This window comes from Condylura cristata, unplaced genomic scaffold (genome assembly GCF_000260355.1).
Source record: "Condylura cristata isolate star-nosed mole 26May11 unplaced genomic scaffold, ConCri1.0 scaffold00005, whole genome shotgun sequence".
Taxonomy (NCBI): Eukaryota; Metazoa; Chordata; class Mammalia; order Eulipotyphla; family Talpidae; genus Condylura; species Condylura cristata.
Genome location: NW_004567106.1, coordinates 64975287 through 64989138, shown reverse-complemented (window position 1 = coordinate 64989138; position 13852 = coordinate 64975287). Strand labels below are relative to the sequence as shown.

At 59.7% G+C, this 13852-nt stretch overlaps 1 protein-coding gene across 1 annotated transcript; it reads left to right on the top strand.

Moving 5' to 3' along the window:
- The first annotated feature begins 1318 nt into the window (after positions 1 to 1318).
- On the top strand, positions 1319 to 9101 carry LOC101626073 (ral guanine nucleotide dissociation stimulator-like). Its single transcript, XM_012720778.1, is given in 18 exon segments — positions 1319 to 1367; positions 1426 to 1562; positions 2194 to 2387; positions 2840 to 2899; positions 3162 to 3342; positions 3469 to 3720; positions 4168 to 4383; positions 4648 to 4751; positions 4932 to 5013; positions 5360 to 5428; positions 5713 to 5799; positions 6191 to 6223; positions 6617 to 6738; positions 6824 to 6919; positions 7096 to 7255; positions 7394 to 7630; positions 8502 to 8616; positions 8926 to 9101. Coding segments are annotated over 18 exon segments (2370 nt in total).
- The last annotated feature ends 4751 nt before the right edge of the window (positions 9102 to 13852 follow it).

Sequence of the window (13852 nt, the reverse complement as noted above, 5' to 3'; positions counted from 1 at the left end):
AGGATCAACAACGGATTTATTTACAAAAGGGGAAAGGAAAAGGAACAACCCAGGGAAAAAGAATGGGATACAAAGTAACTGGAATATCTTACCAGCTGGGCTGACTTGGAGCTCTGGTAACAAACTAACTAAAAGCCCTGAGTCCAGCAGTTCTGAGAGCCGTTGCCGGAGTGAGAGCAACCGTTGGACAAAATGGCTTCCTATTTATCCCCCAGTGCCCCAGAATGCCTGCTTTGCTCCACCCTGGTACTGCTGGGAGTTGTAGTTTCCAATCACTGGAGTAGAGGTAGAGTGCAGCTGGAGTCGGGGGTGGGGTCACAAGACCCTGCAGAGTTCCTTTAAGACATCCTTTCCCCTAACATTAATAATAACTAAGGACTGAAAAAAAAATTAACTATGAAACTTTTAAAACTAAAAAAAGAGTGATAATTAAAAGAGCAACAGGAGGTTTTTAAAAATAATGTAATTGCTTATAATATATAATAGTTTACATCATTTTGTGCCTTTTTCCATCTCAGTTGTAATCCCTGTGGGCTTCCCACCACCAATTCACCCATGTGTCATCACCATAGTCCAGTGCAATTCCTCCTCCTCCCCATTTTTTAATCTCATTCCTCACTCCACCCCCATAAAATATCTCTAGTATATAGTTGCTCATTATTATCATTATTATTATTATTATTATTATTTTCTTGCCTGGCCCATTATACTCCTGCTATGAATGAAGCCATCTGGTATTTCCCTTTTCTTTCTGGCTTATTTCACTAAGGATGATCTTTTCCAGCTCCATACATGTTACTGCAAAAGGCATGTGTTTATCTTTTTTGATTGCTGAGTAATATTCCATTGTGTATATGTACCACAGCTTTTTAATCCAGTCACCTACTTTTGGGCACTTGGGTTGATTCCATGTCTTTCTTATCATAAATAAAGTAGCAATAAACATGGGGATGCAGGTGACTTTTTGAATCAGTGTTTTTGTGTCTTTTGGGTAGATACCTAGGAGTGGGTATCTACTGGGTAGTGGGTATCTGCTGGGTCCTATGGAAGCTCCATGTGTAGCAGTTGGAGGAACCTCCAAACAGTTTTCCATAGTGGTTGTACTAGTTTGCATTCCCACCAGCAGTGCAGGAGAATTGCTATTTCCCCACATCCTCTAAGTATAGTTTTCAAGCAAAGAGAACAGGCAGAATTAACTATGTGTGACATTACAGAGGACAGGGGTCTCTTCTCAGGCCTCCACAGTCATCTATACCCCTCTGGGATGCACGGGGGTCTTGTCCACACCCAGCTGTGACTGGCAGGGTGGAGGGCAGTGATGGAGCAGTGCCCACCAGTCCTGGTGCTGGTGGCCCTGTGTTCCTGGTGTATGCCTCGTTGGGCTAGCAGGTTGCCTAGGGTCAGGGCCCTGACTCTCCACCCCAGCCCAGCACCTCATACTGTCTTTGCAGAGCTCCACACATGAAATTGATGAGGAGCTGGTCCACGGGGTCATCTACTCCATCTCCCTGCAAAAAGTGCAGGTGCATCAGGGGGTCAACAAGGGTCAGCACTGACTCTGGGTGAGTGCGGGCACCCAAGGGCCTCCCTACCCAGGGCCTGGCTGCCTCAGGACCTCCAGCCCTGCTCCCGAAGATATTAGGGCCCCAGCCCTCCCTCATTGACTGTCCACTCTGGCTATGGGCAGCAACAGAATCACTGCTGATGTACTTGTAGCCACATCCCCCTCCATGGTGTAGACCCCTCCATGGTGTTCTTGCATTTTGCCACAGTCTTGCTGTAATTGCCCTTCCTGGGTCCCAGAGGGGCCCTAACTGACTCCTTCAACATCATCATCACCCTTAGAAGGGCTGGAACCTCAAGCTGCTCTGTCATTGGACACAGCCCATGAGCCTTGTCAGTTAGAAGCTTGGGTGCAGAACATTCTAGAAGGAAGGCTAGTTACCACAGTGATCGGTCTGTGTACTGTGGACACATCTCTAGTGCTGTCCAGTCCCACTGGAGACACCGACCGGACTCAGCTGACACTCTCGGCTGAAAGTACTCACGTTCGTTGAAGTTCGACTTCTAAAACTGAGCAGCCTCTCTGGGAGTGCTGTGGACCCTCTGCACACATCACCAGCTCCTTGAGTGCCAGCGTTGCTGCCTCCTGGCAGACCCTGCCTCATGGGTCTCTGGTGTTGTTTCACCCAGTGCGACAGGGAGTCTGCCCTGAAGCTGTACGAGGCCCACATGGTGCGCACACTCAAGTTGGGCACCCTGGAGACGCTGGTGGAGCACCTGGTGCCCGCCTTCCAGGGCAGTGACCTCTCCTACGTCACCATCTTCCTGAGCACCTACCGTGCCTTCACCACCACCCAGCGGGTCCTGGACCTGCTGTTCAGAAGGTGAGTTCCCTACCCCTCACTGGGTGTCTCGAGCTTCTTGGAGCCTGTTTGTGTCTAAGTAACTGGGGGTGCTTTGGTGCCAGCCTCACAGGGGCTCCTGGGATGGGTGGTGAGCATGGGCGGTTGGACCCTCCACGTGCCTAGGACTGAGAGGTCATGGCAGTTGTCATCACCTCCTGGCCTCTCTCCAGGGGGAGCCCAGCCTCAGCCCTCACCCATGACTGTGGCTCGATCCCTCTCTAGTTTTCCCAGGTGTGAAATGGGTGGGGGGCTTTCGTTTAGCAAATATACGTGAAGCCCCTCTGCACGAGGGATCTTCGGGGCCTGAAGCCTGATTCCATGAAAAGAGAAGGCCAAAGTCCCCGCCCTCCTCCTGGCCTCTGTCCTCGTCGGGGTGATGCCGGGCCTCATAGCAGGTGCGATCGATGTGACGCCCTCATTGCCTCCTCTAGATATGGCTGTGTCTTCCCGTATCCCATTGGGTACGATGAGTCCCAGGACCAACTGAAGGGGTGAGTGGACACTTCGGGGGTGTGGCTGGGGTGGGGGCATGGGGGGCAGAACCCTGACTCCCACCCATCCTGGGATTCCCCAGGGTGCTGAGGCCTGGAGGCTTCTCCCACAGGAGGGGGTCAGAGGGCGTTGCTCCCCACCACACCAGCCTGGCTTGCCCACCCTTCCCAGTGCCCAGGGACAGGCGGGGGGCAGGGCAGGAGCGCAGTGGGAGGGCTGTGCAGAGAGAGATCAGGCCTGGTTGTTGTCTGCCCACCCCAGTACCATCTCCTCCATCCTGGGCATCTGGGTGGACGAGTACTCCGAGGACTTCTTCCAGCCCCCCGACTTCCCATGCCTCAAGCTGCTGGTGGCCTACGCACAACTCAACTTGCCAGGCTCCGACCTGGAGCGCCGTGTCCACCACCTCCTGGCCCAGCTGGAACATGCCCAGCTTGCTGAGGTGAAACTTGAAGGTGAGGAGCTTGGCCCAGGCCGGAGTGGGAGGTGGGAGGGTCGGCCTGCTGCGAGGGGGCTGCGGTGGGGACCCTCTCCCAGGTGGGCTCCGGGGGACACGGGCACGTGACAGAGCCCTGTCCCTCCGGCAGCTGTGCCAGCTTTGCAACCCTCTCCAGAGCGAGAGCCGACTCTGATGGCTGATGAGCTGCAGCTCAAGCCTGCCCTGGCGCCTGGGTCAGATGCAGGGCTGCGGTCTGCCCTCGCCCCCACGCTGGAGCCTGCCTGGCCTACGGCTGCAGACAACGGGCTGGCCGAGAAGAAGCCGCTCATCCTGGCTTTCCCCCCTGACCTGGTGGCCGAGCAGTTCATGCTGATGGACGTGGTGAGTGGCCCTCCCCAGGGGGCCTCCGTGGGCAGCTGGAGCTCTGTCTGCCCCAGCAGCTTGGATCCCCCGACCCTCCTGGCCCACATGAGCCAGGCCCCAATGCTGGAGGCGGTGGCACAGTGAAGCTGGGCTGGACCAGCCCGAGGGGCAGCAGGCCAGGGTGCAGCTGGCGCAGCTCCGCCCTCCTCAGCCTGGGGGCTCTGTGCCCTCGGCGGTGCTAGGCACCTGGTGTGTGCTCATGCATGGCAGAGTGTGCCCTGGGTGGAGGGCGTCTGGGGGGGCTGGTGAAATGGCCCCCTAGCCCCATCGCCCCAGTCCCTTGGGCTGGGCGCCCACCGTGAGCAGGAACCAAACCCAGGATTCCCACAACGCTCCAGTCGCATCCCAGCTTCCTGGACCTCAGCTCCGTCCAGGGCCCGGCCGCTGACCCTCCCGTCTCCCCAGGAGCTGTTCAAAAAGCTGGTGCCCTACCACTGCCTGGGCTTCATCTGGTCCCAGCCGGACAAGAAGGGCAAGGAGCGCCTGGCGCCCACCGTCTGCGCCACTATCACCCAGTTCAACAGTGTGGCCACCTGCGTCATCACCACCTGCCTTGGGGACAAGGGCATGACGGCCCTGGCCAGGGCCAGGGTGGTGGAGCACTGGATCGAGGTGGCCAGGGTACGTCCTGGAGGCCCAGGGCACCTCCTCTGCTCCCTCATCTGCTCTCAGTGTGTCTGGGGGGCCTACACCGGCCCCCATGTCCCTCCTCCTGGGTCCTGCCAGCCTCGACCTCACATCCACTGCCCGCACCCTCCTTCGCCAGCCCCTGGGGCTGGCCGCACCCTCCTGCCTGGGCCTAAGTGGACTCCCCAGGCATCTGCCCTGGGATGGGGGTCCGGACAGGGCTGCCCCAGGCCCGCCTCACTCTAGCTCCCCCACCAGGAGTGCCAGAGCCTCAAGAACTTCTCGTCGCTCTACGCCATCCTCTTGGCTCTGCAGAGCCGCTCCATGCAGCGCCTGAAGAAGACGTGGGAGGAGGTTTCCAGGTGGGCGTCCTTCCCCGGCCATTCCGGGGTCCCTGGGACACAGGCCGCAGTGTTCCTGCCTCTGCCAGGACAGGAGCGAGGCTAAGGCTCAGTGGAATGGGAAAGGCCCAGGTGACCCAGCCGGCGCCACCCTGTTGAGGGCCACAAGCCCCATGCCAGCGTTCTCCTTCCTCCCCACAGGGACAGCTTGCAAATCTTTCAGAAGCTGTTGGAAATCTCCAAAGAGAACAATGATTCGCTCAGCAAAGCGCTGCTCATCCAGGTGAGCTCGGGAGTCTCCTGGAAGTGATCCTGTGGCCCTCAGTGAGAAGTGGGGTGATGGGCAAGTGGGGGTGCACTGGGGCCCCAGGGAAGAGGCTGCCCCCCTGATGGCTTCCCTGCTGGCTGGTCTCTGGCCACCATTCCTCCCCAAACAGGCCCAGCCCTGTGGTCCTTGCGTCCCCTCCCTGGACTGTCCAGGGGGTGATGGTGAGGGCTGAGCAGCCCCATTGGTCGGCCGCCTCATGCAGAGGGCATCTGGCCTCACCCCTAGCCTGAGGTCAGAGGTTGGGGCTCTGGAGACTTAAAATGTGGGAAGGCCTCACTGACCCCATTTCCCCCCCTGGCAGGAGGGCACCTCCAAGTTTTCTATCCTGGAGGTGAACCCCAAGCAAGCCCAGAAGCGGTCGAAGGAGACGGTGAGTGTGCCTGAGGTTGAGTGGGGAGGTCTCCCCTGAGCTTGCCTCCTGCTGCTCCTGAAGTGTGACCTCTGACCCCCGCAGGGTCCTGCTTCGAGCCCAGCGGCTGGTGGCCGCTGCCAGGCTGAATGGGCCCGGGGGTGTAGGGTTGAGGTGGGGTCTGGGCCTGTCGGCCTGGGGGCCGTCAGGCAGCAGCCGGGGGTGACTCTGGGGACCAGGTGCTGGGGCTGGGTGAGGGTTCTAGAGGGCCTCGGGCCTCACTCATGGGCCCCTCCCTGTCTCAGGGTGTCATCGAGGGCACCGTCCCCTACTTGGGCACTTTCCTCACTGAGCTGGTGATGCTGGACGCGGCCTTGAAGGACTACATCTATGTGAGTGAGCCGGGCGGGCATGTGGGCGGGCGCCGGGGAGGACCCCCGTGCCCAGTGTGCTGGGAACTCTGCCCGGCAGCTGTGGAGGGCAGCTTGGCACCCTGTCTGCCGGTCCAGGGCTGCAGGGCTTTCTGGCCGAGCTGCCCACACCTGGCCCTCAGTCCCTCCGCAGTGGCAGAGGTCAGGGGTGTGGTGGCCGTGCTGTGGGCGGCCTCTCCTCTCACCTGACCTCAGAGGACTGAGCCTCTGGCCTGCCCCTGCCCTGGCACGCAGAACCCACCTGAGACCCCTGTCCCGGGTGTGCCCTGCCCCTAGCAAGTGGCACGGTAGAGCAGCTGCAGCGGGAGGGCAGGGGACACTCTGTGATGGCCCTTGGCTGTCTGCCTTGCAGGGGAGACTGATCAACTTCGAGAAGAGGAGGAAGGTGAGCAACTGCGGCCCTCCCCTGGTCAACAGTAGGGATCAGGCCTCACTGGCCCCATTCCCTTGCCCTCAGAGGGGGAGGGGGAGCCCCAGGAATAAGGGCCTTGTTGGGAATAGAGCGAAGGCAGAGGCCCAGAGACGGGACCTTGCCCACTCAGACCCACCCAGCTCCCCACTCAGGCCTCCACCCCACCTCACCCCACCCAGGGTCCCCATGTCCCAAGTACCCCTCCTGGGTCGCCCAGCACTGCTTCCCAAGTCCCTCCAGCCTCCCCGGGGCTCCCCAACACCCCAGGCCTCCCGAGACCTTCGCCACCACCCCACCCAGGCCCTCCCAGCACTGCCCCAGGCCTGCCCACTGGTGACCGGGCCTTGGCCCTGCACCTCCCTGCAGGAGTTCGAGGTGCTCATGAAGATCAGGCTGCTGCAGTCTGCCTGCAACAGCGATGGCCTCTTGCCGGAGGAGCGCTTCCTGGCGTGGTTCCGTACCATGGAGAGGCTCAGTGAGAAGGAGAGGTGAGAAGGGCCGGGCCGCCCTGGGTGGACCCCGAGGCCCAGAGGAGGCTGGGCGTGACTTCTGGGCTGTGGGTCTGTGTTGTAGCTACAACCTCTCCTGCGAGCTGGAGCCCCGCCCTGAGCCGGCCAGCCATACCCTCAAGGACAAGAAGAGCAGAGCCATGGGCAAGCGCTGCAGCCAGTGAGTGGCCCGTTGGCCAGGGGGCCGCCCGTGGGCTGAGGTCTCAGCTCCCTGCTTTTCCCGCTCCCCCACTCCCCCCCTCCCCCGGAGATGGAATGAGGCTAAATGGTCTGGCAGACAGACACGAGGCGCGGGGGCGAGGCAGGTGCCCCCGATTCACCTGGCCCTGCCTTTAGCCGCCAGGTTTCCAGTGCGGAGCTCAGCACCAGCCTTCGCCTCAGCAGCACGGACACTGCCCAAGCTCACGGTGTCCACTCGGCCAGCTCGTCCGGCTCCAACACGGAGGAGATCAACATGAGCTTTGCGCCCGAGTTCCCGGACGCCCAGGAAAAGAAGGTGTCTGCACCCTGCCCTCCTGTCCCGCTCATCCCTGTTCCACACCCAAAGGCCTGGAAGCCTACCTCCTGCTTCCTGAGACCCCAAGAATGGTTCTCGGGGGCCCCGGGCTCCCCCCTGATGGCGCTGTCCCCACAGTTCTGGGAGCCCGCCGCCCAGTCGTGCTCTGAGATCTCGGGCCTCAGCGCTGCCCCCAGCAGCAGTACTTCAGCCTCCGCCAAGCCCGTGGCCTCCCCAGGTGCGCACAGGAACGCAGTCTCGGGGGGCTGCGGCCACAGCCAGGCGCTGCCAGGCTACAACCAGCAGGTGGGCGACTGCTGCATCATCCGCGTCAGCCTGGACCTGCACAATGGCAACATGTACAAAAGCATCCTGGTGAGGCCCCGGGCCCCCTCCTGCCCTGGCCGGCCTCCGGGGGGTAGGGGGTGGCGGGCAGGCAGCCAGGGCCCCGTGCTCCTGGTGGTGCCTGCAGGATCCGACCAGGGTTAGGGGTGGAGGGAAGGCAGGGCTGAGAGCCAGGCTCGAGGGTCTGCGGGATCTTTGGGGAGAGGACAGCAGCCTCGGGTCAGAGCAGAGAAGGGACAGTGTCTGTTTCTCCGTGGGACCCAGCTGGGGCCAGAAGGCATCCGGGCAGGTGACAGCCCCCTGGCAGAGCAGAGTGGCCACACCGGGCAGGTGGCCTTGGAGGTGGCCAACTGGTCAGGCGCAGGTTATCATTTGAATATCAGGAATGAGCCACTGGGGTTTGCTCCCGGGGTGGGAGTGGGACTCGGCTTGTCCTTCAGAGCTCAGCCCCACACCCACTCAGGTCAGGCGCCCCATTTCAGGCCCACTTGCACCGCACTTGCCACCAGGAGCTGGCATGGTTGTCACTAAGCCATCCTCGGGGTGCTGTGCCCAGGGCTCTCTGGGCCCGCCTGTGCCCCCTCTCCCCCAGTCCAGACCTGGCCAAGCCCCAGACCCTCTCACTGGCTCCTCCTTGATCCCCAGGGCTGAGGGCAGGTGCTCCCTGTTCCCTGGACTCTGGGTAACTGAGGGTCAAGTGGTTTCTGGTGCCAGGGAGGAGGTAGCAGACCCCCTCCTTGCCCAGGGGCCTCCCCGGGGCTGAGAAGGTGGAGAAGGCCCCAGGGTCCCAGCTCCTGGCCAGGGCTGAGCCCTGAGCCCAGGCAGGAGCTCCAGGTTCCCCAGCCGCTGTTCTCTGGGGGCTGCTCGGCGCTGCCTGATGGCCTGTCCTGCCCCGACCCAGGTGACCAGTCAAGAGAAGGCCCCCACCGTGATCCGCAAGGCCATGGACAAACACTTTCTGGATGGAGACGGGCTGGAGGACTATGAGCTGGTGCAGATCATCTCAGAACAGACAAGTGAGTGGGGGCCGGGCGGGCAGGGGATGGGCAGGTCAGGCTGAGGCGGCGGTGTGCCCGAGACACCTGCCCACTGGTAGGCAATGAGCCCTGTGCCCCCTCACTGCCCATGCGGCCTCTGGACGAGGCACACGGATGCGGGACCCCGCAGTGCTTCAGCCATCTGTTCCTGGGCAGTGACTATGCTGGACTTGGTCTTGGGGCCTCTGGTGTCCGGTGTGGGGCGGCCTCCCTAGGGGCTCTCGAGGGAGTGGATGTCCCGGGGGGCCTCTCTGAGCGCCACTGACCCCTCTGCCCCTGCCCCACCAGAGCTGAAGATTCCTGACAACGCCAACGTGTTCTACGCCATGAACTCTGCGGCCAACTACAACTTTGTGCTGAAGAAGCGGACCCTCACCAAGGGGGCAAAGGCCGGGCCTGGAGCCCGCTTCACATTCCTGCACAGGAGGCAGAAGGGGCTCAAGATGGCCAATGGCCTCTTCTGAATGGCCGCGTGCTGTCCGCCGCTGGAGCGCCCGGTCTGACTGACCAGCGGCTGAGCACTTAGACTCCAGAGTCTCGGGCTGGGCAGGCGTCCCCTGCCCTCCCGAGAGCCCAGACCGCCCCCAGCACCAATTCCACGCCAACCTCTCCCGCTGTCGGGATTGATGCCTGCCGCAGACAGGCTGACCCGGCCTCCCGTGGGCCTCTCGCTACGTGCCTTTTGCTCTCTGGAGCCAGAGGCCTCCCTGTCCCGCCAAGGGGTGGCTCAGAGCCCCACATGTGCTCGCACCACCTCCGCACACCCCCAGTGTGGGTCGCTGCTGCCTCTGCCCGTGGCCTTGTTCACCCACCGGCTCATCCACCAGGACTGACCACAGGTGTCCGTGTCTCTTGCCCACGGCCCTGCCGGCCCCTCCCACGACGCTGGCCTTCCTCAGGCCGCACCAGATTCCATGATAAGGGCCAGCAGGGGGAGTCGCACCTGTCCCCCCATGCCAGGCCGCCCCTGAGAAGGGGCTCTCCAGGACCACACCCCCTGGCGAGCGAGGTGGCTCCAGCCAGACCCCTCGGAGGTCAACTCCCCTGCCAGAGCTACTCACCGCTGCATCCTGGGCTTCACGAGGCCACTCGAGACGGGGGTTAGCAGGGACAGAGGACGGAGGGGGCGGGACAGGGACTGGACATTTGTGATAAGGGCAGAAAGATGTTTACCAGTAGGGGAGGGGCAATATTTATTTGTTGTAAATAGCAAGTGCTAGACTTAAGTATTATATTAAAATTCTGTTTCTATTATGGCCTGGGGTGATGATTTTAGTCCTTCATTTCCTGGGCTGAAATCAGTAAGGCGTGGTCGGTCTCTCGCTGTGTGCCCAGGGAGCAATCCTAAGGGGTTTTGGGTTCGTTCTGTGCAGGAGGAGGGAGAGGGGCCCCACTCCTGACTCATCGAAGGAAGAGCCAGTCCCCTTTCACAGCCCAGGGGTCACGTGGGCCTGAGACACCCCTCAGAAACAACCTCAGGGGTTCGGAAGCATTAAAACAGTGTCAGTGACAGAAAATGGCGGTGGGAGCGCTCCAGGGGTCTGTCTCACCTTGTAAACAACCAGGAAGCTGCAAACCCATCAGAATCAAGGATGGGGGCTCTGGACCCTCATACAGACATGAGCAGGGGGTGTCTGATGAAAGGGGGTGCTCAAAACAATGGGGCAGAGCTGCCTTGAGGGAGAACTTGGGCTGTGCAGGGAGCTGGGTCTGTGGCCCCAGCTGGCAGCAGAAGCAGCCGCGGAGGGTGAGGGGCCCACTGCTTTCCGCAGGTAAGACTCAAGGTCCAGGTACCAGTGAATGAGAAGGTGTAAAAGCAATAGGAAAAGGAACTTGATTACAGGGGGAAATAAAGAATTTGACAGATATTACGAGGAAGCCCGGTATGTGGAAATGACTTAGCTTGTTAAAATCCACTGAAAACCTGGCCCTCCCTGGTGGCCCCGTGGGTTAAAGCGCAACACTGCAAGCAAATTCTCTCCCTGGTACTGCTGGGAGTTGTAGTTTCCAATCACTGGAGTAGGGGGGTGGAGTCCAGAAAGCTGGAGTAGGGGGTGGGGACCACAAGACTGCAGAGTTCCTTTAGGACATCCTTCCCCTTAACAAAATGGTGCCCTATTTATCCCCCCAATGTCCCAGAATTCCTGTTTAGCTCCACCCCTGGGTCCTCACAGTTCTCTCCCTGGTACTGCTGGGAGTTGTAGTTTTTAATAGCTCGAGTAGGGGGTGGAGTCCAGAAAGCTGGAGTTGGGGGTGGAGTCCACAAAACTCTGCAGAGTTCCTTTAGGGCATCCTTCTCCTTAGAAGGCCCTCAGGAGTTGGTGCCGATATTCTTGTTGACCTCCAGGTAGTTGCTGTTCTCTGTGGTGTAGGGTTGCCAGTGGGTAAGCACAGTTGGGTACCCCATGTTGGGGTCCCTGCAGGTGAGAAAAAGCCACAGAAACCCACAGCAGCCTCTTACTCCTAATTCAGTTTCCAGCGTAGTTTTCTCTCCACATCTATTTGTGCCCTTCATTTAACTGGACAAGTACATACCTGCAGGTGTTCCCGATTTTGCCTTGAGTGACGGGAATTCTGCTCAGAGCTCACTGTATTATATAGTTGTAGCCAAACGTTTATCCTAGGCTTTTAGGTTAATTTTCTCTGTTTTGAGCATTCCTGATTTTTTTCCATTGGCCATGATTATATGAGATTTTTAATCTACCACAGACCTTGTTATTATGAAAGCTGGCAAAGTGGAAACCCACAAGAGTGGAGGGACACCATTTCATGCCCTCCATCATGTGGGCTGGAAAAGAAGAAAACTCAGGAACTTCCAAGTGAGGAAGAGCTGGTGGCGCTGAGCAGTACCATGGCCATGGGAGGGGCAGTACCATGGCCATGGGAGGGCTTTTGCACCCCACCCTGCTGCTGGGCAGTAGGGCGCCCTCTAGTGTTGTCAACCTGAACGGTGCAGGCGGGAGGGGCCATGCACTTTCCCAGGGAGCCTTGCGCTCCCCCTCCCCCTCTCCCTCACAGGGCCGTTGGCTCTGTGCTGGGCCAGGGCCAGCTCAGTGGGTACCAGGAAGTGGATGGCCATCTCAAAGTTCACCATGGTCTTCTTCTTGACCTCCTGAGTCTTGGGTCCAGGATCGGTGTAGACGTCAAAGAGGTGTTGGCACCCCTGAGCCCCTTGGCAGTGGTGAACTCACTTACCAACTTGTAGAAGTACTCGCTGCGGGGCCAGGCTGCAGTCACCCGGCAGCTAGCGTCCACGGGAGGGTCAACACCCACCTGGCTGGCCCACCCACGGCTCTCTGACGGGGACAGCTTCCCCGCGGGGCCGGGCCTTCCCTCCGGCACCGCCACCCCACACCCCCTTACTCCAAGAGTGTCACTTGGTTGGTGGTGCTGGGTTGTGACATTGGCGAGCACCTGGCCGTCCATGTCGTTGGTGCCTGCCATGTAGTCCATGTCGGCCGCGTTTGGGGTCATCGGGGATGAAGTCACCGTCTGCCACAGGCAGGAAGCTGAGGTAGTGCGCTGTCGGGTCTGGGTGGCCAAAGCGGGTTTCTCAGACCTTGCAGGGCTCAACTGCCGGCCCCCTGGCCTCCAGGTCTGGGGTGACTCCTGCCCCTGAGAGGCCAGGGGGCCGGCGCCTGCCTTCTTTGGCCTGCACTGGGACTCCTGGCCCTAGGGCTTGGGCTGTGGATGGGTGGCTCTTGGTGGCAGCGTCCAGTGCAAGAGGCTGTGAGGGGCATCCCTGGCCTCCGTCTGCTGCTTTGATTTGGGGGTCAGATGTTTTGTCCTGGCTGTTTTACCTCGATCTTCTGGGGATGGGCAAAGATTCACATGAGGCGTCCCTGTGACCTTGATCAGAAGAGCAAGCAGGTTTCCAGCCTTTGCGTGGACTCCCACAGCTGGGCACCCTGTCCTCCCTGGGGGACAGATCCTGGCTGAAGGGCCAGTGGCCACTTGGGTTTAGTGAATTTGGCATGAATGGGCAAGGGAAGAATGTATGGCCAGCTTGTACAAAGCCTCTTGGGATCCCAAATCTCTCTTAAACTGTGTGCAGATCCCAGTGTATGTGTCTCTGGGAGTGGGGCTGGGATGTCCATCAGCTTCTCAAAGGGGTGAGGCCCACAGGGCCAGGAGAGGCCGCCCTGAGAGCCGCAAGGGTGGGTGCCCTGGCTCTCATACCCTCTTTCTTTTCCCAATAGTGGCCCTGTCACTCCCAGCCCCCACTCACACTGCGTGCTCTCCCCCGCCCCCCGCCACCCCAGGGGCAACTTATAGGCAGTTGTCAGAGCCAGCGGGATCAGTGTCTCACTGCTCTGGCTGATGGCCCTCTGGATGAGGCCCTTACTGTGGGGAGAGAGGGTCTGCAACACAAAGGAATCCTGTCACCACACTGCCCAGGATACCCCCAACATCAGCTCCACCTTGCTACTCTGGCTCCCACGCTTCCTAACCAAACCCTTGGGGCAGGTCTTTCCCGCCAGCGGCCCCCAAACCTACAGGGAGATGCTGGCACCTCCAGCTGATTCCTCAAGGATGGTGATGCTTGGGGTCCCCCCAAAGGCTGTGATGTTCCTCTTCACCCAAGAGATGGCCATGTGTTGGTCTCAGAGCCTGTAGCTACTGAGGGGGGGGGGGTTGGGGGGTGTCATCAGGGCTCTGGGTCACTGCTAGGGCTGGGCCTGAATGGCACCCAGGTGGGAGAGGAGGCGTCTCCGGGTGGTGAATTGTGGGTCCCCAGAAGGCAGGCGGGAGGGGGGGTCGCTAGGAACATTTATGCTCAAATTTACAATCTAGTACTGGAAACAATACAAATGTTTAGCAGCCATGAGCATCTAAACAGACTGTGTTATGTCCGTGTGGTGTAACACTACTCAATAATAAGAATGAACTATTGCTATATCCTGAAACATAGATGAATGTTAAGATAATTATGTGGAGTAAAAGCAGCTTGACAAAAAGAAATAAATACCATATGTTTCTGTTTACATAAAATCTGGAAAATGTAATAGTGTACAAGGATCGAAAGTAGATGAATGGCTGCCCGGGGGTAACGGGACTGGAGCGTGTAGAGGAAAGGATTAAAAAGTGGCAGAAGGGCCCTCCCTGGTGGCGCAACGCGTTAGGATGCAGCACTGCAAGCTGGCTACTGCCGCTCCAGCGCGAGTTAGATTCCTGCCCAAGGGGTGACCCACATGGCCCGGCAGACCTCTCCTGA